This window comes from Rhinopithecus roxellana, chromosome 13, assembly GCF_007565055.1.
Source record: "Rhinopithecus roxellana isolate Shanxi Qingling chromosome 13, ASM756505v1, whole genome shotgun sequence".
Classification (NCBI taxonomy): Eukaryota; Metazoa; Chordata; class Mammalia; order Primates; family Cercopithecidae; genus Rhinopithecus; species Rhinopithecus roxellana.
In genome coordinates this window covers 59,449,805-59,472,832 of record NC_044561.1, presented here as the reverse complement: position 1 = coordinate 59,472,832, position 23,028 = coordinate 59,449,805, and the positions used below count along the sequence as shown (strand labels likewise).

The 23,028-nt window shown below is 48.1% G+C and overlaps 1 protein-coding gene across 4 annotated transcripts in view; it reads left to right on the top strand.

The window, feature by feature from the left end:
- Window positions 1-11,229: 11,229 nt before the first annotated feature.
- Window positions 11,230-23,028, top strand: part of LOC104676303 (cat eye syndrome critical region protein 2) — a 194,332-nt gene continuing 182,533 nt past the window's right edge. For all 4 annotated transcript variants that reach the window (XM_030915754.1, XM_030915755.1, XM_030915753.1 and 1 more), the window contains exon 1: window positions 11,230-11,648. In XM_030915754.1, the coding sequence (XP_030771614.1) occupies window positions 11,523-11,648 (126 nt within the window). In that variant the 5' untranslated portion in view covers window positions 11,230-11,522. The remainder of the gene's footprint in view (window positions 11,649-23,028) is intronic.

Here is a 23,028-nt window from a genome sequence, read left to right as displayed (position 1 = left end):
ACGCCCAGCCATTTCTTTGTATTTTTAGTAGAGACAGGATTTCACCATGTTGACCAGGGTGGTCTCGAACTCCTGACCTAGTGATCCATCTGCCTCAGCCTCCCAAAGTGCTGGGATTATAGGCATGAGCCACTGCACTCAGCCTACAATCTTATTTAAGTTTTCAAATCCTGGATAAAGATAGCTGACTGTGTTTCTCACCATTTCTTTTTTTTTTTTTTTTTTTTTTTTTTTTTTTTTTTTTTTGAGACGAAGTCTCGCTCTGTCGCCCAGGCTGGAGTGCAGTGGCCGGATCTCAGCTCACTGCAAGCTCTGCCTTCCGGGTTTACGCCATTCTCCCGCCTCAGCCTCCCGAGTAGCTGGGACTACAGGCGCCCGCCACTACGCCCGGCTAGTTTTTTGTATATTTTTTAGTAGAGACGGGGTTTCACTGTGTTAGCCAGGATGGTCTCGATCTCCTGACCTCGTGATCCGCCCGTCTCGGCCTCCCAAAGTGCTGGGATTACAGGCTTGAGCCACCGCGCCCGGCCGTTTCTCACCATTTCAAGCCCCATCTTCCTCATGAGCCTTCTCCAAACATCCTAGGTCACACTAAGTATTTTCTTCTCTGAGCTCCTCTAAAAGGAGCAACTGACTAGATTATTTCTAACACTTTATGACTTTAACACTATGTAGTATACTTATAGTTTATACTACACAGACAATCTTACTATTTTACCAATTGCACTAAAAGCTCCCTGAGGCCAGAGACTGAATTTTCGACCCAAATGTATATTTCCATGTTGAATGAAACACACTGGAGAGATAACTCAGGCCCAGCTAAAGAGTTTGAGGCCAGATGTGTACAACCCTGGGCACTTTGTCAACCAAAATAATGTGACCTTTATACTGAGTAGGGATGGTTGGAGGCCAAAGGAATGACACAAGGAGCTAAAATAATTAAGAAGAAAGTTAGAGAAATTTGGATTGTAGCCCCTTTGAAAAGAGATTAAGGGAAGAACGCATTAAGATTCACCACCTTCTGAATGGCACTGAGAACTGAGATGCTACAAAGCTGTTTGACCTAGTGTCAAGCACAAGGGGAGATGCCACAATGAGATAGGCCAGAGCTGGACACTCCAGGAATTCAAAGAGGAATTCTGGAACAGAGCAGCATGAACGTGGGCTAAGCAACCCAGAGGCAGCAAGAGAGCTGATTCTTAGAGTTTTTAGAATAGAATTGAACAAGAGCCCTTCAGCAGGACATAAAATCTGGTGAGGACTTTGGTCCTGAATCAAAGTGGATGCCCATGGTAAAAAGGACGCCCTCAGCCCCATTTTATTCCCACCACTGGGTACTGGGTGAACTAACATTTGTACTCATTTCCTCCACGGTTGCATGTAGTGTGAGAACATACTTGTTTTTTGGTTTTGTTTTTGTTTTGAGATGGAGTTTCACTCTTGCTCCCCAAGCTGGAGTGCAATGGTGCAATCTCGGCTCACCACAACCTCCGCCTCCCGGGTTCAAGCTATTCTCCTGCCTCAGCCACCAGAGTAGCTGAGATTACAGGCACACACCACCATGCCTGGCTAATTTTGTATTTTTAGCAGAGACAGGGTTTCTCCATGTTGGTCAGGCTGGTCTCAAACTCCTGACCTCAGGTGATCTGCTGTACTCACCCTCCCAAAGTGCTGGGATTACAGGCGTGAGCCACCACGCCCGGCCATGAAAACATATTTATTAGGATACAGTCCCCAGCTCTGATGTAGGCTGGATTGAGCCGGAGCACAGAAGCAATACTCCAGAAAGCAGCAGCCTCCCGCCTCCGGGCTGGACTTCTTTCTCAACCAGGGTCAGGAGGCTTTCAAGCTTGACACTTGGGTTTCTCGGCAATAACAAATTACCAATCTTAAGAGCCAAAAGAAAGAGCTGCTCACGTAACCTTGGTCTCAGGCAGCCTTGCAGCTGTCACTAAAGCGCCAAGGAAGGACACTGAGGCTTGCAAGCCCCACAAATCCACAGTAATGAAAGTCTCTATTCTAAGGAATGCTGAGAGTGCTGTGGCCAGGTAGAAAGAAGAGCCACAGTACGTTAGGCATGTTTCCACTTCAACCTGGGCTTTAGGAAAGGTAATTAACTGGAAAAATGTTTACAGAAATTTCTGGAAATGGGAGGACATTGATACAGAGCACAATGTGATTAGCCAAATAATTTCTGACAGATTCTCTATTCGCAGTGAATGGTCTTTTCTTTTTTCTTTGTGTTTTTCTTTCTTTCTTTCTCTTTCTTTTTTTTTTTTTTTTAGATGGGGGTCTCCTCATGTTGGCCAGGCTGGTCTTGAACTCCTGAGCCCTAGGGATCTACCTGCCTAGGCCTCCCAAAGTATGTGCTAGGATTACAGGTGGGAGCCATCTTTTTTTTTTTTTCCGTTTTTTTTTTTTTTTTTTTTTTTTTTTTTAAAGACAGGGTCTGGCTCTGTCCCCAGGCTAGAGTGCAGAGGGGTAATCATGGCTCACTATAGCCTTGACCTCCTAGGCTCAGGTGATCCTCCCACCTCAGCCTCCTGCATAGCTGGGATTACAGATATGCAGCACCACACTCGGCTAATTTTCATATTTTTAGCAGAGACTAGGTATCTCCATGTTGGCCAGGCAGGTCTTGAACTCCTGGACTCAAGGGATCCACCTGCCTCGGCCTCTTAGAGTGCTGGGATTATAGGAGTGAGCCGCCACATCCCATCCATGGTGAATTCCTTTTTTTTTTTTTCTTGAGACAGAGTCTCGCTCTGTCGCCCAGGCTGGAGTGCAGTGGGCTCACTGCAAACTCTGCCTGCCGGGTTCACGCCGTTCTTCTGCCTCAGCCTCCTGAGTAGCTGAGACTACAGGCACCCACCACCACACCCAGCTAATATTTTTTGTATGTGTGTTTTAGTAGAGAGGGGGTTTCGCCATGTTGACCAGGCTGGTCTGGAACTCCTGGCCTCAAGTGATCCACTCACCTCAGTCTCCCATAGTGCTGGGATTACAGGCATGGGCCACCGTACCCAGCCTATTTAGCCATTTCTGAATTATTTTTTTCCCTCTAATTTCTCTGCCATCTACTGTACTTTACCTAGTATTGTAAAATTTATCTGCTGAAAGCTGCGTATCAAGGTCTCACTGTCGCGCAGGCTGGAGTGCAGTGGTGTGATCTCAGCTCACTACAGCCTCAATATCCCAGGCTCAAGCGATCCTCCTACCTCAGCCTCCAGAATAGCTGGGATTACAGGCACATGCCACTACCCCTGGCTAATTTTATTTATTTATTTATTTATTTATTTATTTATTTATTTATTTATTTTATTTTATTTTTTTTTGAGACAGGAGTTTCACTCTTGTTGTCCAGGCTGGAGAGCGATAGCATGATATCGGCTCACCGCAACCTCCGCCTCCGAGGTTCAAGCAATTCTCCTGCCTCAGCCTGCCAAGTAGCTGGAATTATAGGCATGTGCCACCACACCCAGCTAATTTTGTATTTTTAGTGTAGATGAGGTTTCACCATGTTGATCAGGCTGGTCTCGAACTCCTGACTTCAGGTGATCTGCCTACCTTGGCCTCCCAAAGTGCTGGGATTATAGGCGTGAGTCACTGTGCCGGGCCACCCCTGGCTAATTTTTGTATATTTTGTAGAGATGTGGTTTGCCATGTTGGCCAGGCTGGTCTCAAACTCCTGGGCTCAAGCAATCCACCCACCTCGGCCTCCCAAAGTGCTGGGATTACAGGTGTGAGCCACTGCACCCAGCCATTTATTCTTCCTTTTAACATGTCGAGTTTAAGGTGATGGGGAAGCATCCAAGTGGTATTTGGTAAAATGACTCGGGACTCAGAGAGAAGCTAAGCCGAAGATGTGCATTGAGAAAGGCATGACCTACAAGGCTGTGGCAGTGAGTGAGTGGGTCCCACAAGGCAGAAAGAGTAAAGGCAGCTAAAGGAATTCAGGAAAGTCAGATCCAACCAGGCATTTAAAGGAGGTCTGAATTCCTTATGCTTTTATGCCATTACTTACATTATCACTATACAATCAAATCAATCATTTAATTGGTGTATATTAGGGAGGATCCTCCGTAAAAACCTAGTCAGGTTGAGAAGAAAAGACCCACTCCAATTATAGTAAAATATTTAAGGCCGGGCGCAGTGGCTCACGCCTGTAATCCCAGCACCTTGGGAGGCTGAGGCGGGTAAATCACCTGAGGTCAGGAGTTCGAGACCAGCCTGGCCAACATGGTAAAACCCCGTCTCTACTAAAAATACAAAAATTAGCCAGACACAGTGGCATGTGCCTGTAATCCCAGCTACTTGGGAGGCTGAGGCATGAGAATCACTTGAACCCAGGAGGCGGAGGTTGCAGTGAGCCGAGATGGCGCCACTGCACTCCAGCCTGGGCAATAGAGCGAGACTCCATCTCAAAAAAAAAAAAAAAAAAAAAAAGATATAAGTAACACCTCAAACTAAATATTGGAAAGAAGGAAGTGCTTGATAAGTGAATCATACAAATGGTAATTTCTTGTGAAAGAGGACCTGGCAAGATACCCCCAAGCTCAAGTATTTTAGGGAAGCTTAAAAATGAAGTGAGTTTTGAATGAGTCATGATCAGAGAGGCTGAGCTGTAGTCTTTCCAGGCAATCGACAGGGCGTGATAGAAGGGAGGTGGCCAGGAGATCCAGTCAGTGAGTGAACCCGTTTGACAGGAGGAAGGAGTCACTGGTGGGATGGCAGATAAGGCTGGAAAGGCAGGTTGAAACCAAATTTTGGCAGTTTTTCCGTTAGTGAGAACCTTTTTTTTTTTTTTTTTTTTTTTTGAGACAAAGTCTTGCTCTGTTGCCTAAGGCTAGAGTGCAGTGGCACCATCTTAGCTCACTGCGACCTCTGCCTCCAGGGTTCAAGCGATTCTTCTGCCTCCACCTCCCGAGCAGCTGGGACTACAGGCTCACCCCACACCAGGCTAATGTTTTTTTTTTTTTTTTTTTTGATATGAGTCTCACTCTTTCGCCAGGCTGGAGTGCAGTGGCGCGATCTCAGCTCACTGCAACCTCCACCTCCTGGGTTCAAGCAATTCTCCTGCCTCAGCCTCCCGAGTAGGTGGGACTACAGGTGCCCGCCACCATGCCCAGCTAATTTTTTTGTGGTTTTAGTAGACACAGAGTTTCATCATATTGGCCAGGCTGGTCTCAACCTCCTGACCTTGTGATCTGCCTGCCTCAGCCTCCCAAAGTGGTAGAATTACAGGATTGAGCCACTGTGCCAGGCCAATTTTTGCATTTTAAGCAGAGACAGGGTTTCACTATGTTGGCCAGGCTGAGCTTGAACTCCTGACCTCAGGTGATCTGCCTGCCTTGGCCTCCCAAAATGCTGAAATTACAGGCGTGAGCCACCACACTGGCCTATTTATTTTTGAGGCAGGGTCTTGCTCAGGCTGGAGTGCAGTAGCATGATCTCAGCTCCCTCCCATCTTCACCTCTTGGGTTCAAGCAATCATCCCACCTCAGCCTCTGGAGTAATTGGGACTACAGTGTGTACCAACATGCCTGGCTAAGTTTTGTATTTTTTTTTTTTTTTTTTTTGAGACGGAGTCTTGCTCTGTCGCCCGGGCTGGAGGGCAGTGGCCGGATCTTAGCTCACTGCAAGCTCCGCCTCCCGGGTTTACGCCATTCTCCTGCCTCAGCCTCCCCAGTAGCTGGGACTACAGGCATCTGCCACCACGCTCGGCTAGTTTTTTGTATTTTTTAGTAGAGACGGGGTTTCACCGTGTTAGCCAGGATGGTCTCAATCTCCTGACCTCGTGATCTGCCCGTCTTGGCCTCCCAAAGTGCTGGGATTACAGGCTTGAGCCACCACGCCCGGCCTAAGTTTTGTATTTTTTAAAGAGATGAGGTTTTGCCATATTGCTCAGACTGGTCTTGAACTCCTGGGTTCAAGTGATTCACCCACTGCAGCCTCTCAAAATGTTGGGATTACAGGTGTGAACCACTATGCCCAGCCTAATTTCTAAAAATTTTAAATTAGCTTGGTGTATAGCCCTTTTTGGGAACAGTGAGTTATGGAATGCAGCTCTTTAATGAGAAAAGCTGAGCTGTTCATGAAGGGGTGTCAAGAATTTGTGCCGTACTTGGGCTTAGTTATACACAGTTGACTAAAGTGCTAACATAATGTTTATACTACACTCTCCTGGTCCACTTTGATTCTGGCACTGAAACAAGAAGTATCCAGGTCAGGTTGGCAAACAAAGGTAGAGAAAGGGCAGTTTAAATAGAAGAGAGAGGCTGGGCACAGTGGTTTACGCCTTGCAACCCCTGCTCACTTTGGGATTACAACGTGCTGTAATCCCTGCTCACTTTGGGATTACAAAGTGCTGTAATCCCAGCACTTTGGGAGCCCAGGGTGGGTGGATCACAAGGTCAGGAGTTCCAGACCAGCCTGGCCAATATGGTGAAACCCCATCTCTACTAAAAATACAAAAATTAGCTGGGTGTGGTGGCAGGCACCTGTAGTCCCAGCTACTCGGGAGGCTGAGACAGGAGAATCACTTGAACCCAGGAGGCAGAGGTTGCAGTGAGCCGAGATCACGCCACTGCACTCCAGCCTGGGCAACAGAGGGAGACTCCGTCTCAAAAAACAAAAACCAAAACAAAACAAATGAACAAAAAATAAGAAGAAGAAGAGTGAAGTAGCATGATCCCAAAGAGAGAAAACTGGCTGAACAGTTATTGGATGCTTGGCCAGGCACAGTGGTTCATGCCTGTAATCCCAGCACTTTGGGAGACCGAGGTGGGTGGACCACCCGAGGTCGGGAGTTCGAGACCAGCCTGACCAACATGAAGAAACCCTGTCTCTACCAAAAATACAAAATTAGCCAGGCATGGTGGTGCATGCCTGTAAACCTAACTACTCGGGAGGCGGAGGTTGCAGTGAGCCAAGATGGTGCTACTCCACTCCAGCCTGGGCAACAAGAGGGAAACTCCGCCTCAAAAAAAAAAAAAAAAAAAAAGATTTGTCCTGGTTAACGATGGCTATGAAGAAACCAGACTTTCCTTTGTTCATCTCTTGCAAGGTTCAGAAATAATAAATCAGAGCACATATTTTTAAATTAATCCTTTGGAACTAACAGTGTATTTCCCAAAGAAACAATGTCATAAAAAGGTGGTCAGGTCAGGCGCGGTGGCTCACGCCTGTAATCCCAGCACTTTGGGAGGGTCAGGCAGACGGATCACGAGGTCAGGAGATCAAGACCAGCCTGGTTAACATGGTGAAAATCCGTCTCTACTAAAAGTACAAAAAAAATTAGCCAGGTGTGATGGCAGGTGCCTGTAGTCTCAGCTACTCGGGAGGCTGAGGCAGGAGAATGGCGTGAACCCGGGAGGTGGAGCTTGCAGTGAGCCAAGATGGCACCACTGCACTCCAGCCTGGGTGACAGAGCAAGACTGTCTTGGGAAAAAAAAAAATGTGGTTAGGCTGGCCTGTAGTGCCAGCTACCTGGGAGGCTGAGGCAAGAGGATTGCTCAGTAGGGTGGCAGTGAGTTATGACTGCATCACTCCACTGCATGCTGGACAACAAAGGGAGAACCCATACCTAAAAAAATAAAAGGGTGGTTCGTTTCCCAGATTATCCTCCAAGAGCCTATATAAATCCCAAAATAGCTAACATTACTTTATATTTTGCAATGGGAAACATAAATATTTTTGCAATATTAATGAATAAGCAAAACAGCAAAACCAAACTAATTATTGTGGGGTTTTTAAATAGAAAACATTAGATTAAAAGAGGATTATGGAACTCAGGGTCATGGAGAATACGAAAGAATTACTTCTTGCTACTTTCAATACTATCTGAAGTTAATGGCACTGGCTCACAAACAGAAAACAGCAAGAATGAGAAGGGGAAAGAAAATCGGAGCTGTGTTTTTTCTTTTTACTTTTCTTTTTTTTTTGAGACGGAGTGTCACTCTGTCGCCAGACTGGAGTGCAATGGCAGGATCTACACTCACTGCAACCTCTGCCTCCGGGGTTCAAGCAATCGTCCTGCCTCAGCCTCCGAGCAGCTAGGACTACAGGCGCATGCCATCACGCCCAGCTAATTTTTTGTATTTTTAGTAGCGATGGGGTTTCACCATGTTGGCCAGGATGGTCTCGATCTCTTGACCTCGTGATCTGCCCGCCTCGGCCTCCCAAAGTGCTGGGATTGCAGGTGTGACCTACTGCCCTGGCAAGCTGTATATTTTTAAGGAAGATGATACAACTAGTGTTTGGAGGGTGAAAGAAGGAGCCAGGCTGGAGAAGTACAATAGCACTCCGAATTAAAGGGAGAAGGGAAGAAGGGTGATTGGCTAGCCTATTGGTAGGGGGTCATTAATCTAGATTCTAGGAGGTTAGGCTGGAAGTTAGTCCAGAAAATAGATCCGAGGCAGTTAAGTCCAAGGCGAGGGGTGGCACAGATGTTCAAACAGGATCAAAGATTCAGGGTATCAATCCTAACAGGGCCCAAGGAGGTCCAAATGGAAAAGCTCCGGTTGGAGTCCAAACTCAGGGAACTCAAGATTCAGATTTACAGTTCATTCCAAGACACTTGAGACCCCTCAGCTCCTGGGGCCAGGATCCGTCCCAGAGGGTAGTTGAGGCCAGAGTAGCAGGGTAGGTGGAGGAACTAGGGAAAAAACTGTAGAGACAGCCAGAGTTAGAGAATGGTGGGAGGAAATGGGTCTAAAGTTGGCGCGCTGGGCCACAGAACAGAGGACACCCTGAGAAGAAAAGGGCAGCAGAAGGGAGGAGGAGCCCTGAGAGACAGGGCGGACCTCTGAGCAGCACCAGGGGGCGCGTGCGGTTCCCGGACAGCCTTGTTGATTTCCAGGGTTTGGCATTGGGCGGAGGAGGCAGGAAGACAATGGCTCAGATTTTAAATTGGGGCTGGGGTGGTGTTTGTAAACGACATTAAACACACTACAGTACTAAAGGGTAGCCAAATCATCCCATCCCTCTGCTGTCTGGTGTTATTAATGTCCTAGGCACTAATATTACTAGGCTGGCTAGTGGTGACAACCGAGGCCAGGGAAGAAGCTTAAACGATGACAAAAGATAAAGGCAGGGAAACGCAGTAACTTTTTTTTTTTTTTTTTTTTTTAGACAGAGTCTTACCCCTACTGCTCAGGCTGGAGTGCAATGGCGAGATCTCGGCTCATTGCAACCTCTGCCTCCTGAATTCAAGCGATTCTCCTGCCTCAGCCTCCCGAGTAGCTGGGACTACAGGCGCCTGTCACCACGCCCAGCTAATTTTATGTATTTTTAGTAGAGAGAAGGTTTCACAATGTTGGCCAGGCCGGTCTGGAACTCCTGACCTAAGGTGATTCACCCGCCTCGGCCTCCCAAAGTGCTGGGATTACAGGCTTAAGCCACCGCACCCGGCCAACACACACACACACACAAAGAGGAAATGGTGTGCAAAGTCAAACTGTGAGGAAATAAAGACGGAGAAGCAAGTTCAGAAAGCACCTCGGTCAGGTTACGTGACGATTCCGGGGTGGCCTGTGTCCCTCTCCCATCTCCCCTGCTAATGCAATACCCACAGGGTAGCTGTGCTTCACCAACACACACAAACGTAGGCTTGGCTTTTAGGGAGCAGTCCATGTGAGCTCATTTTTGCCAAACATTAAATAAAACGCATGGTAGAATTTGAGGATGCGCTTTAAATCATCAAATAGTTCCAGGGAACGAAAGAGCAGAACTTTTTTTTTTTTTTTTTTTTTCTGTGCCAGGAGGGTGGTGGGGGGCGGAGGAGAGACCCCTGTTAGAAGATGATGTATTTTGAGATTAGTAGATTCACAAAAGATACACGTGAATATATTTTATCCATTTAAAAAATGTTTTTGAATGCTGCCTTAAAAAATACAACAGGTTATCATCATAATAAAGTGAGGGAGAGTGGAAGGGGACTTATCCAGACAGCCCATTCCAAAATCTATCACATAAATTATCTCCAGATTGTACACTGCTTAAAGGTAGAAGAAGATCTTTGAGTTTAACCCTCGCACATTTTGTGAGTGTGCCTGTCACCCAATAAATAGTTGATTAATTTGGGGGACGCGCCAGGAGCAGTGTTTCCTATCTGAGAGGTGGGCCACCGAACTCAGAGGCGGCCCTCTGAGACCAGCAGGATGCAAGTGCAACGACCAGCACAAATATCTGAGCATTCAATGGAGTTTTTCCAAACTTCTAGCCTGTTTCTGGGTTGATTTTTTTTTCTTAGGATTTAGCAGTATTCCACCGCGCTACTGCAGTTAGCCTTTCCAAAGCGCACACACCTCAACACCCCTCGCCGGGAGCACACTCAATCCCTCCGCCGGGGCGTGCGGGCCTTCTCCCCTCCCAGCACACTCCCCGGCTTCCCGGTCTCCTCTGGCCCATCCCCCAGCCTTCCAAGCACATTGTGCGCACTCTTCCAGGCAGCTCTTCGGCGGCCGGGCAGTGGCAGGGCTCCGAGCCCGTCTTCTCCGGGGCGGTCACACGTGTCCATTCCCTCGGGTAGGGGATCGCTCTTCCCGCTCGGCTGCTGATTGGTGCCTCCCCCTACCCCACCCTTCCCGCCGCTCTCCGGCCTCCATCCTACTACGTTCCAGCTCAATCAGCCCCACCGCCGCTTTCTCTCGGAGAAAAGAGCCACTTCAGAGCTCCCTGGGCGCCCTTCTCGGCTGGAATAAAAGCGTTAAGAAACAGGTGGAAAGCACTTCACTTCTCTAGGCCTCATATTTCTGGGGTGAACATCCCGCTCCTGCTCCGGCTCTGCCCTCGGCATCAATAATAACTGAACTCCCACACGTGCACGTTTCTGTATGGAGCCCGACCGCAAGCACCACCCCGCGGGCCCTTTAAAAGGACGCGACCACTCAGGCCAAGTGGGGGTGGGAGAGCGCCTGGCCGTCCTCCCTCGGGAAAGTGCTTCAACTTCCCAGTCCCAAAGCCCTGGAGGGCGGAGGGCGCCGCGTGAGAGTTCTCGGGGGGCGGCCCGCGCCCCCTAGGTCCCGCCGTCCTGGGCCCGGGGGCGCGCGCCCCGCCCCTCCCCCTCCCTGGCGGTGCAGCTGTCCGGGCGGGGGTGGGGCGGGGGCGGGGGTTGTTGTTGTGGCGCGGGCAGCCCCGCCCCCTCCTCGTGGGCGGCCCCTCCCCCAGGCCCCGCGTCCGGCCCCTCCGCCCCTAGCCCCATCTGTTTCCCCGGCGGGGACTCGATTATATTGTAGGGGACTGGGGGCGGCCGTCGCCGCAGCCGTGGGATGGGGCGAGCGCGCGGACCCCGCGGGCAGCCGCAGCCGCCTCAGTAGCTCGGGCCCCCGGGCCGCCGCCGCCCCCCGCCCGGCGCCCGCCCTCGGCTCCTGCACTCGCCGAGCGGCGGCAGCAGCGGGAGGAGCGCCCAGCCGCCACCGCCGAGGACCGCGCGGAGGCTGCGGCGCTGCAGCGGCGGGAGTCCCAGGTCGGCGGGCAGAGCGCGGGCAGCGAGGGGCCGCCGCCTGTGCCGCGGCGGGGAGATGTGCCCGGAGGAGGGCGGCGCGGCCGGACTGGGCGAGCTCCGCTCCTGGTGGGAGGTCCCGGCCATCGCGCACTTCTGCTCGCTCTTTCGCACCGCGTTCCGCCTGCCCGACTTCGAGATCGAGGTGAGTGACCGCGCGGGCGGGAGGCGGCGCGCTGTGCCCCCTGCGCCCCCTGCCCCGCGCGGGGCGTCCCGGGCCGTAGCGCAGAGGGGCCGGGTCCCAGGCGACTTCGGCCCGGAGTCGGGGGCCAGGAGGAGGGCGCAAAAGGGCAGGAGGGCGGGCGGGGGCCGCCAGGCTCTGCCCTGGGTGACGAGGGACGTCAGGCCGGGGACTCCGGCTCCTGGGGCAGAGGAGCAGGCGCCGCGAGGGCGGGGCGGGCCCGTGCTTTTGTGGGAGCGGGAGCGGGACCCGGCGGCCCTCCCGGGAGTTCTCCGGTGGGGCTGAGTGTGGGCGCGAGGGCTGCGCGCGCTCGCCGCCGGGTGCCATTGAGGCGCGAGCCAGCTGCTCCGACGGGGCCAGGCGCGGGGGGGCCCCGCGAGGGATTAACTGGGACCCAGGCGGGAGGCGGCCGCGGCCGGTGGGGAGGGCTAGCCCCGCTCTGGCGGGCGGGCGCGTGGCGGGGTCTCCCGGAGGCCCGAAACTCCCGGGAGGCGCTCCAGCCAACTTCGGGCCGGTGGGGACCGGGCCTGGGCGCGGGGCTCCGGAGCTGCGGAAGGAAAGTTTGGGACTCCGTTATTCTTCCACAGCGCTCGTCCTCCCGTAATATCCAGTCTCTTTATCCCGGGGCTCGGGAGCCCTTGGAGTTGATCTCGCCACCATTATCTCCCCGGGCGAGCGCGGAGGACGGGCTGGCCATTCTGGCCAGGCCGGAGGTGTTTTCCAGCCCGGGGCTTTGTGATAACTGGGCCGAAACCTGAGGGTCCTGGAGCGCGGCGGGTGGCGGGAGCGTACGGAGCGCAGCGCACACGGCGGCCAGGCAGCGGCCAGTCTAGCGGCAGCCCCCTTTTTCCTATTTTTATTTGTATTTTTAGAAGGAGCTGAGAAATAGTCAATTGGTTGGCAGGTTGAATTGCCTTCTCTTCTATGGCAATATGTGTCGTGACTTTTCACCTTTTGCCTTTGGACAAAGGTGAATGGCAACTGCGTTGGTCAATTTTTGTTTTCTGTTCTGCAGATGGATTCGCCGACGCAGTCATCAAAATTAGAGCCACTCTTTTGGAAGAGCAGGTCGTTGTTGTTCCTTCCCCAGCCCCACGGATCTTTCTTGGTGCCATTTTCGGGTTGATTTTAACTCGTTTATTCCAGAGCTCTTTGCCTCACCTTTATTTTTAGATTCAGTCGTGTTTGCTGAAATATCAGTTGCTTCTTCTATGAATGAAGTGTGGGAACTTGCTCTCATCGCAGTTAATGAAATCGGGAAAATAAAAAGATCAAAAGGGTTGGGGATGGGAGAATGAAGAGGAATGTAGACAGATAATCTAGGGCCAATCACTGGCTTTTGGCGATTCTTAGTTCCTTAAGCTGATTAAAACAATGTGAGGAAATGTGGGCTTCTCCACTTTTTAGGAAGAGGTCATAACTTGGGCATTTTATGCGGCGCCACAGCGTTTGTTTTCAAAGTTTGAACGTGAATGTAGCAAGCATAATTTTATTAATGAAAATTTTCCTGAGGCAACTGTTTATATTGACTAAAGAAGAGAAACAGAGCCAGGGAAGCTAAAGAGTTGGGAATCCTAAAGGTCAAGGGATGTTTCTGTTACTGTGATGTCCTGTGTTTTCTTTCAGTTGGTAGAAAATCGTGAGTAGTTTAATTATATCCTGCAGTCAAAATGGTGGCTGTGGTGGGAGGTGCCGCCTGTGACAGGGCCATCTTGGGTGCGGGTAAACTTGCACCTAGCCCCTTTTCTTCCTTGCGAGATAGTAAAGTTGAGGTGGTGCTGCGATTACGAGTTCAGAGTTTAAAGACCCATCCTAAAAATATGGTTGGAAAAACTTCATGTCTCAAATCCATGTATTCCCATTTTGTTGATGGAAAACTAGAGGTAACTCATTTTGCCTTAAGGACTCACAGCATATTTAGAGTAACCTGTAAATAACTTGCCTTCTGTTATAAGAAAGAAACTTGCGGTTTCTGAGAATTAGCTGGTTTAATTCCTAAAGGAAATATAAACTGATTAAAAAGGTCAAATTTATATGTATAACAAATGGAAAATCACGATAGTTTACATGGTGAATAATGAAGGCTATTTGATACGACTCCAGCGTTTCTTGGAAATGGCATTTTTCTTGGGCTAAAATACATGCTGTTTGAAATACATGCAACAGAAATGAGTATTTGGCTTCAAACGTGCAGGTTTAAAGAACTGTCCACACTCTTTTTTTATTTGGAGATGTTCACTCAATGGATAACAAAGTCAAAGTGACTTTTCTCACCTGCAGTTCTTGTGTAATCCATCTCAGGTATGTTTTGATATGGCCAAGGGAAATTTTAACTTAAGGTTTTTAGTAGTTATCAAAAGTTAGAATTTTATTGGGAATGATTATATGTCAAATTAAAAAATTAAGATTTAAGAATGTATTTTCTCGGCATGGGGGCTCACCCCTGTAATCCCAGCACTTCAGGAGGCTGAGGAGGGCGAATCACTTGAGGTTAGGAGTTCGAGACCAGCTTGAGCAACATGGTGAAATCCTGTCTCTACTAAAAATACAAAATTACCTGGGTGTGGTGTTGGGTGCCTGTAATCCCAGCTACTTGGGAGGCTGAGGCCGGAGAATGGCTTGAACCCAGGAGGTGGAGGTTGCAGTGAGCTGAGATCATGCCATTGCACTTCAGTCTGGGCAACAAGAGTGAAACTCCGTCTCAAAAAACAAAAAATATGCATATTTTTTTTTTTTCTGGACTTCTAACACATTTGACCCGTTGACAGTGCAGAACTTACTGGAAATACTGTCAATTCTGATTCTCTTAAGTATATATAAATTATTTTTATTTTTCTAAGATGATTTTATTTTAATCTAATAGTTTATTGACCTGACAGTTTGAGAAACAATCCCTTGGTTAGACTTTATGATGCAGTGGAAGACCCTTATGAGAATAAAAAACAGCCGGGTGCCGTGACTCACGCCTGTAATCCCAGCCCTTTGGGAGGCCGAGGTGGGCGGATCACCTGAGGTCAGGAGTTGCAGACCAGATTGGCTAACATGGTGAAACCCCGTTTCTATTAAAAATACAAAAGATTAGCCAGGCGTGGTCACTCGCTCCTGTAATCCCAGCTACATCTGTAGGCTGAGGCAGGATGATCTCTTGAACCCGATAGCCAGAGGTGGCAGTGAGCCGAGATCATGCCATTGCACTCCAACCTGGGCGACAGGGCAAGACTCCATCTCAACATAAATATGTTAATTAATTAAAAAGTAAAAAAATAATTCAAATGCTGAACCATACCTGTTAGGCCATGTGGAAAGGCTCTACAGTCTTAATTTTCTGCAACTTTAAAAGGTAAAAATGGTGAATGATAGCAAGTAGTAGAAGTAGGATATCAGTTATTTCAGGAAACCAGTTTTCAGCTGTGGGAAAGATCTCATTTTTACCCTTGACCAGCAGGCTGAGCTCATGGATTTATAGAAAATTTAGGAAGCAGAGTCCTCAAGGACTTGGTTTCCATATATCTAAAGTGAAGCCATCTCTAAGGTAGGTGAAGGGCTGGCAGGATTCATGTCCCGTTTCTCCAAGAGATTAAGATCTTCCATTTAGAAAACTGTCCCCAAAACGTGGATATTTTTATTTTTGTGTGTATTAAATAAAAAAAATTTTTTTTTTGGGATGCAGTCTCACTCTCTCACTCTGTCGCCCAAGCTGGAGTGCAATGGTGCGATCTTAGCTCACTGCAACCTCCACTTCCCCGGTTCAGGTGATTCTCCCACATCATCCTCCGGAGTAGCTGGGATGTCAGGCGTGCGCCAGCACACCCAGCTAACTTTTGTATTATAAAAAAAGTTTTACTCTATTAATCAACCTTGAATACACAGAATTGCTTTATAAGAGTCAACATACTTGATTCTTAGCTTTAGACAAGAAACCTGTCAAGTATATAATAGTGATGCCTTATCTCAGTTCAAAATTCCTTGTTGTAAAAATACTGCAAAAAATTATATAAACGTGAAAATTATCATAAAATGTAGATAAAAATTAAAACCACCCATAGTCACCAATCAGGGATAAACGTTGTTAAGTGTTAACATTGTATCCTTCCACTGGGGGATAAAAGTGATTCACTGTTAACATACTTAGAAATTCCTAAATATGCCTGCAGTGTAATTTTACTGTAGGTTAGATGTTTTTACTTTTCAGATGAGATTGAGGTATAGCTGGAACACAGTAGATGAATGACAGTGAATTCAATAGTTGAGCCCCTACTTTGTGCTTAACATGGAACTTGGAGATTTACCAAAGAAGCTCTTACCTGGCCTCCTTTGCCTCAGAAGATTATCTGTTAATATTTCAGAACCAGCAATTTTATACCCCTTGAGTTAAATGAAGTATTTTATAATTGTTTAACATTCTAGTGGCTTAGGTTGGCTAAGTTTTGTCCTGATTGAAGAAAAGAAGAAAGGCTAATTGACCTCTCCAAGATTTCCTACTGTTTTCCACCTAGTCAAGTGCCCTGTACAGTAAATACAGTGTCTCCCTTGACTAAGGTAAGGGAGGACAGAATGATTCTCAGTAATCATGATGAATGTGGGGCTGCATTGGGGTCTATAGGTGGCCGTTTGAAGATGGTTATGTAGAATTATTTGAATAGTTCATATAGTGGCAGCATGATCAAAATAATCTGTCCTGTCTACCTTTTTTCCTGAGTGTTCTGCCTTTGAGTACTTACTCCTTTGCCTTCCTTATGGCTCCTTCCTGGTTGTGTTTGTACGTGGGTAAGAGCCCTTACCTAATCAGCATGAGATCTGGGGGCAATATTCACATTCTTGAGTTCCACCCTTGGTGCTTCCTTGAAGAATCCAGCCCCGGCCAGCTCACGCTTGTAATCCCACCATTTTGGGAGGCCGAGGCGGGCGGATCACAAGGTCAGGAGATCGAGACCACGGTGAAACCCCGTCTCTACTAAAAATACAAAAAAATTAGCCGGGTGCGGTGGCAGGCGCCTACTGTAGTCCCTGCTACTCAGGAGGCTGAGGCAGGAGAATGGCGTGAACCCGGGAGGCGGAGCTTGCAGTGAGCTGAGATCGTACCACTGCACTCCAGCCTGGGGGACAGAGCAAGACTCCCATCTCAAAAAAAAAAAAAAAAAAAAAAAGAATCCAGCCCCTTAATCAAGTGCGGAACACATGGATTGTTAAACGTTAAGTAATAGAAATAGTTAAGAGAAACTGGTAAGTACATCCATCATAATAGTGGTTCCTAAACCTGCCGCCAGGGTAGACTTTGTGTTGGTGTACATGTGTGCACTTTGCTGGAGGAGAAGGGCCTATTGCTCTCATCAGATTCTGGAAGCAGCCCCCAACCCATACAAGGTTAAGAAGCCCTGAACTAGATGAAAGAGTAAGTTGGCCCTAATTAGGGGTTCAGAAGCCTACTTTCGTGACACAAGATGTGCTGCACTAGGAGTTAGGAAACTTGTATTCTGATTGTGCCGCTGTAACTGACTGATTTTGGGGAAGTCAAAATAATGTGATGATAAATTACACTGCATAGTACTTTGTACATTTTCAAAATGTCATCCCATTTTCTTCTTAGCTGGCCTTAACCATCACCATGAGGTAGGGGTCTTCTCATTTTACACATGTGGAAGTTGAAAGTTTAGAGAGGCTAATGCTTGCACAGGGACTCTTACCTGGATCTCAGGTTCTTTGAGGCCAAATTCTGCCTGTTTCTACCACATTGCACTGCTTCTTCAGTTCTTCTTATCTATAAAATGAGGGGCCAGATTCCACAGTGCACATCTAGAGTTCTTTGGCTCTTAATAATGTGGGGTACAAAGGGGCTTTTTTTTTTTTAAACTTCTGAACTAGGTGCAAAGGGACAAATTCAAGTATTCATTTATTTCAGCAATATATGTTTTTTTTGAGACAGAGTCTCACTCTATCGCCCAGGCTAGAGTGCAGTGACGTGATCTCGGCTTGCTGCGGCCTCCACCTCCTGGGTTCAAGGATTCCCCTGCTTCAGCCTCCCAAATATCTGGGATTACAGGCACATACCACCACCCTCGACTAATTTTTGTATTTTCTTTTCTTTTCTTTTTTTGAGACAGAGTTTCACTCTTGTTGCCTAGGCTGGAGTGCAATGGTGTGATCTCAGCTCACTGCAACCTCCGCCTCCCGGGTTCAAGTGATTCTCCTGCCTCAGCCTCCCTAGTAGCTGGGATTACAGGTGCCTACCAACATGGCTGGCTAATTTTTTGTATTTTTAGTAGAGACGGGGTTTCACTGTGTTGGTCAGGCTGGTCTTGAACTCTTGACCTCAGGTGATCCACCCACTTCAGCCTTCCAAAGTGCTGGGATTACAGGCATGAGCCACCATGCCCGGCTCTAATTTTTATATTTTCATTTTTTTTTTTTTTTTTTTTTTTTTTTTTTTTTGAGACGGAGTCTTGCTCTGTCGCCCAGGCTGGAGTGCAGTGGCCGGATCTCAGCTCACTGCAAGCTCCGCCTCCCGGGTTCACGCCATTCTCCTGCCTCAGCCTCCCGAGTAGCTGGGACCACAGGCGCCCGCCACCTCGCCCGGCTAATTTTTTGTATTTTTAGTAGAGACGGGGTTTCACCGTGTTAGCCAGGATGGTCTCGATCTCCTGACCTCGTGATCCGCCCGTCTCGGCCTCCCAAAGTGCTGGGATTACAGGCTTGAGCCACCGCGCCCGGCCTTTTTTATATTTTCAATAGAGAAGAGGTTTCACCATGTTGGCCAGGCTGGTCTCGAACTCCTGACCTCAGGTGATCCACCCGCCTCGGCCTCCCAAAGTGCTGGGATTATAGGCATGAGCCACCGCGCCCAGCCTTAAGCAAATGTTAATTTTATTTATTTATTATTATTATTTTTTGAGACCGAGTTTCGCTCTTGTTGCCCAGGCTGGAGTGCAATGGCGTGATCTTGACTCACCTCAACCTCTGTCTCCTGGGTTCAAGCGATTCTCCCGCCTCAGCCTCCCAAGTAGCTGGGATACAGGCATGCACCACCACGCCTGGCTAATTTTTGTGTTTTTCTTAGAAACGGGGTTTCTCGATGTTGGTCAGGCTGGCCTCGAACTCCTGACCTCAGGTGATCCACCCGCCTCGGCCTTCCAAAGTGCTAGGATTACAGGCATGAGCCACTGCTCCCGGCCAGCAAATGTTTATTAAGCATCTACTACATTAGGCAATGTACTAGGTGCTGATATGGTTGTGAATGTAATAGAAAAATACCTGCTTGCTTTTTAGTGCAGTGAGGCAGACACCGTATATAATATCAGAAGGCCCCAAGTTGAGCGGGGTGGAGGCTTGCACAGGGCCATGTTGAGGTGTAGGTTGTAGCTATTTAAAACAGGGTGATTAGGGCCTTCCTGATGAGATGAGTGATTTAAAGTAGACCTTTCTCACCGGGTGCGGTGGCTCACACCTGTAATCCCAGCACTTTGGGAGGCCGAGGTGGGCGGATCATGAGGTCAGGAGTTTGAGAGCATCCTGACCAACATGATGAAACCCTGTCTCTACTAAAAATACATTAGCCGGGTATGATGGTGCGCACCTGTAATCCCAGCTACTCAGGAGGCTGAGGCAGGAGAATTGCATGGAGACGGAGGTTGCAGTGAGCTGAGATTGCGCCATTGCACTCCAGCCTGGGCAAAAGAGCGAGAGCGAGACTCTGTCTCAAAAAAAGTCCTTTGTCACACTATTCTATTTAATGTAAGATACTAGAGGATAAAAGACCTTCTAAAGATTCAGAATCTGCACCCTCTCCAAGGAGGAAAGCCCAAGAACAGGATGTGAATTACAGAAGGACAGATCTGTGCAGGCTGAGATCCTGAAAGGGGAGAACGTGCTATCATCATGTAACTCTCTAAAAGTGAATACCAGGTCCGCTTTCTATTTATACCCACGCTTTGAAAGGAAAGGCTTGCTGCTTTGGTGTGTGCGTGCCTACCATGTGAAGCTGCAAAGGCAGTTGGGATCTTCTGCAGTTTAGAAGGGGCAGCCCCTTCTCATCTCTGAAGGGCGGCCTGCGTTAGCACACAGCTCGCTTTGCAACGGAAGTTAAGTTGCTTAATTTTCTGGAACACAGTTAGGAAAACCTAAAATACACCTTGGCAGCGTTCAGTCCTACCGATCATCTGCCCCTTTGATCAGGGGAGCTCGGTGTGGGATTCCATGGTATGCTGGGGCTCAGAATGCGTTGCGCTTGGTAGAGTGTGGAAAACTGCAGTGCACAGGTGGTTTAGGTAAAAATGGGGTGTGTGGACAGAGCCAAAGGGGAGCTTCTAAGTACATGGTCTTCTCTCTAGTTGATGTGACTAAACATATTTTCTTTGGTTTTTTTTTGAGACGGAGTCTCACTTTGTCGTTCAGGCTGGAGTGCAGTGGCGCGATCGCGGCACACTGCAACCTCCACCTTCCAGGTTCAAGTGATTCTCCTGCCTCAGCTTCCTGACTAGCTGGGATTTCAGACATGTGCCACCACACTCGGCTATTTTTTGTATTTTAAGTAGAGACGGAGTTTCGCCGTGTTGGCCAGGCTGGTCTCGAACTCCTGACCTCGTGATCTGCCCGCCTCGGCCTTCCAATGTGCTGGGACTACAGGCATGAGCCACTGCGCCCAGCCCCTAAATACATTTTCAAAAGGCAACAATCAGAAAGCTGGATTGTGGGCCCACCTGTCATTAAGTTGTATTCTTAGGCAGATGACTGTGGGTTTCAGGTGCCCCATCTGTAGACTCAGTGATTCCTGGGTGTTCCTATGTCTAAAGTTCTGTGATTCTAGAAATGTTTCTCAGCATGCGTAGCACTCTTAACTAATCCAGCAAATTGCTGACTCACCAGTTAAGGTCAAGGGTAGGATCCTATGTCTTACGAATTAATTATGTGCCAAGTGAAAACTGCAAATCCATACTTGGTGTGTTTGCAAATTACAGGAATTTTTTGTTTCTCTTTCTCTGGCATCTTGTCTGCAAATAAGCTACTTTGAAAGTAGCTTTTGAGACTTGAAGATTGACATTTTCACTATCTCTAGTGTCCTTAAACTGACCTAAGCTTTTGTGCTTTGAGATGTTGAGGAATTCTGAAGGCTGAAGGCCTTGAATTGTGTGATTCTTCTTTCTTTTTTTTTTTTAAAAGATGGTATCTCACTATGTTGCCCAGGCCAAATTTGAACTCCTGAGCTCAAATGATCCTCCTCCCTCAGCCTCCCCAGTAGCTGGGACTCCAGGCACATGCCACCGCCCTTGGCTCCCTTTCGCTTAGTCTGTTTCTTATGTATCATGTCATCAATACCTAGAAGTCTCAATAAGATCCACTTAAAGCTTCTGGCTTGTGGTTTGCCTTTCATTTGCTATTAAACCTTTACAGATGGCTGTTACCCTTCCTCTGTATTTGTGTATTTCATTGGATGCTATTCCTTGGATGTTTTTATTATATCTTTACATTAGCCTCTAACAAATATTAGTCAATTTATATTGGAAAACTTGGGGACAGTCATTTTTCAGCAGCTCTTAGGATTGAGAAAGGAATGATTGGAAAGTAAGAGTGACCTCAAGATTGTGTGTTCCTTTAATCCTTTGGGTTTCTCAGTCTCAGCACTATTGATAGTTTGGGCTGAAAATCTGTTGTGGGAAGCTGTTACGTGAAGGATGTTATATGTGTTTTGTTTGTTTTGTTTTTTTTGAGGCAGAGGCGCTCTGTTGCCCAGGCTGGAGTGCAGTGGTGCAATCTTCGGCTCACTGCGACATCCACCTCCCAGGTTCAAGTGATTCTCCTCCCTCAGCCTCCCAAGTAGCTGGGATTACAGGCGCCCACCACCATGCCCGGCTAATTTTTTATAGTTTTAGTATAGACGAGGTTTCACTGTGTTAGCCAGAATGGTCTCCATCTCCTGACCTCGTGATCTGCCTGCCTTGACCTCCCAAAGTGCTGGGATTACAGGCGTGAGCCACCGCGCCCGGCCCGCGTTTTAAGGGGTTTAGCAGTATTGTTGGCCTCTGTGCTCTAGGTGCCCAGTCGTGACAAATAAAAATGTCTCCAGACATTGCCAGATATCTCCTGGGGGGTGAAATTGCCCTGCTTGAGAATCTTTGGGGTGTGAGGTAGAGACAACTTTGCAGTGTTGGTCATTGTATAAAAGGTACACCGTACGTGAGGTAGATGAATTTTTCCTTGTGATGGGATTATTTTTCCCCTAAATGCAAACCTTTAGTATTTTTTGTTTATGGAAATTTCAGGGAGTTAAAGTTGCTCCCAGAAGTGAATGTCATCAGCAGTTGTACATGTCAGAAACCTGAGAAACAGATGTTTTGTTAGTCTTTTTCTTTTTTTGAGACAGAGTTCTGCTTTTGTGGCCCAGGCTAGAGTGCAAGTGGCGTGATCTCAGCTCAGTGCAACCTCTGCCTCCCAGGTTTAAGCGATTCTCCTGCCTCAGCCTCCCAAGAAGCTGGGACTACAGGCGTGCGCCACCACACCCGGCTAATTTTTGTATTTTTAGTAGAGACGGGGTTTCACCATCTTGGTCAGGCTGGTTTCGAACTCCTGACCTCCAGTGATCTGCCCACCTCGGCTCCCAAAGTGCTGGGATGACACATGTGAGCCCCCGCGCCTGGCCTTGTTAATTTTTTTTTTTTTTCTTTCCTGGAGCATCATTTAAGGAAAGCAGAGAGTTTGGGGCTAGCAGGGAGGGAACTGCAAAGCTGACTGAGGCTGATAAAGAAAGGCCTTCCCCTACAAAAGGCCTCCCTGAAGCAGAGTCTGGCTGTCTGGTGCTGCAGGGGAGGAGGGGTGAGGGGTGTTTGTGCTACAGCCTGGGGCTGGAGCGGCTGCCATTGCCTGTCAGGGCGCAAGGCTCTTGACAGATCTCTTGAGCTTTGCACGGTGGTGTACTGCGGAGGGCGTTCTCCATGACCAGGTCAAAAGTTCAGTGGAACCTAAGTTGAAGGCGTGTGTGTGTGTGTGTGTGTGTGTTTGGGATATATGCATATGTAAAGTTCATTATTCCGTCAGAATTTTCCATGTAGAACACAGCGACCACATAAGCTTGAAGCTGCTCTACATGTTTTTAAATGGTTTTTCATGTTTAATTTTGCTCTCAGCAAGCGTGGTGAAATATATTATGGATTCAAATAGATTTTTATTTTGGTTTGGGGAGAAAATGGTATTGTGAGTGTGGCTCCGTCTAGTGCACTGTGAAGGGCTTTGAGCTTCTTGGAAGGAAGATACCATAGAACTTAAGGAAATAATATCACTTGTTTGTGGCTTTTGAGGATGTTTTTCATTGAGTGTCTATCTCCAAGTCCTTCTTTTCCATCTTGGGGTATTCAGT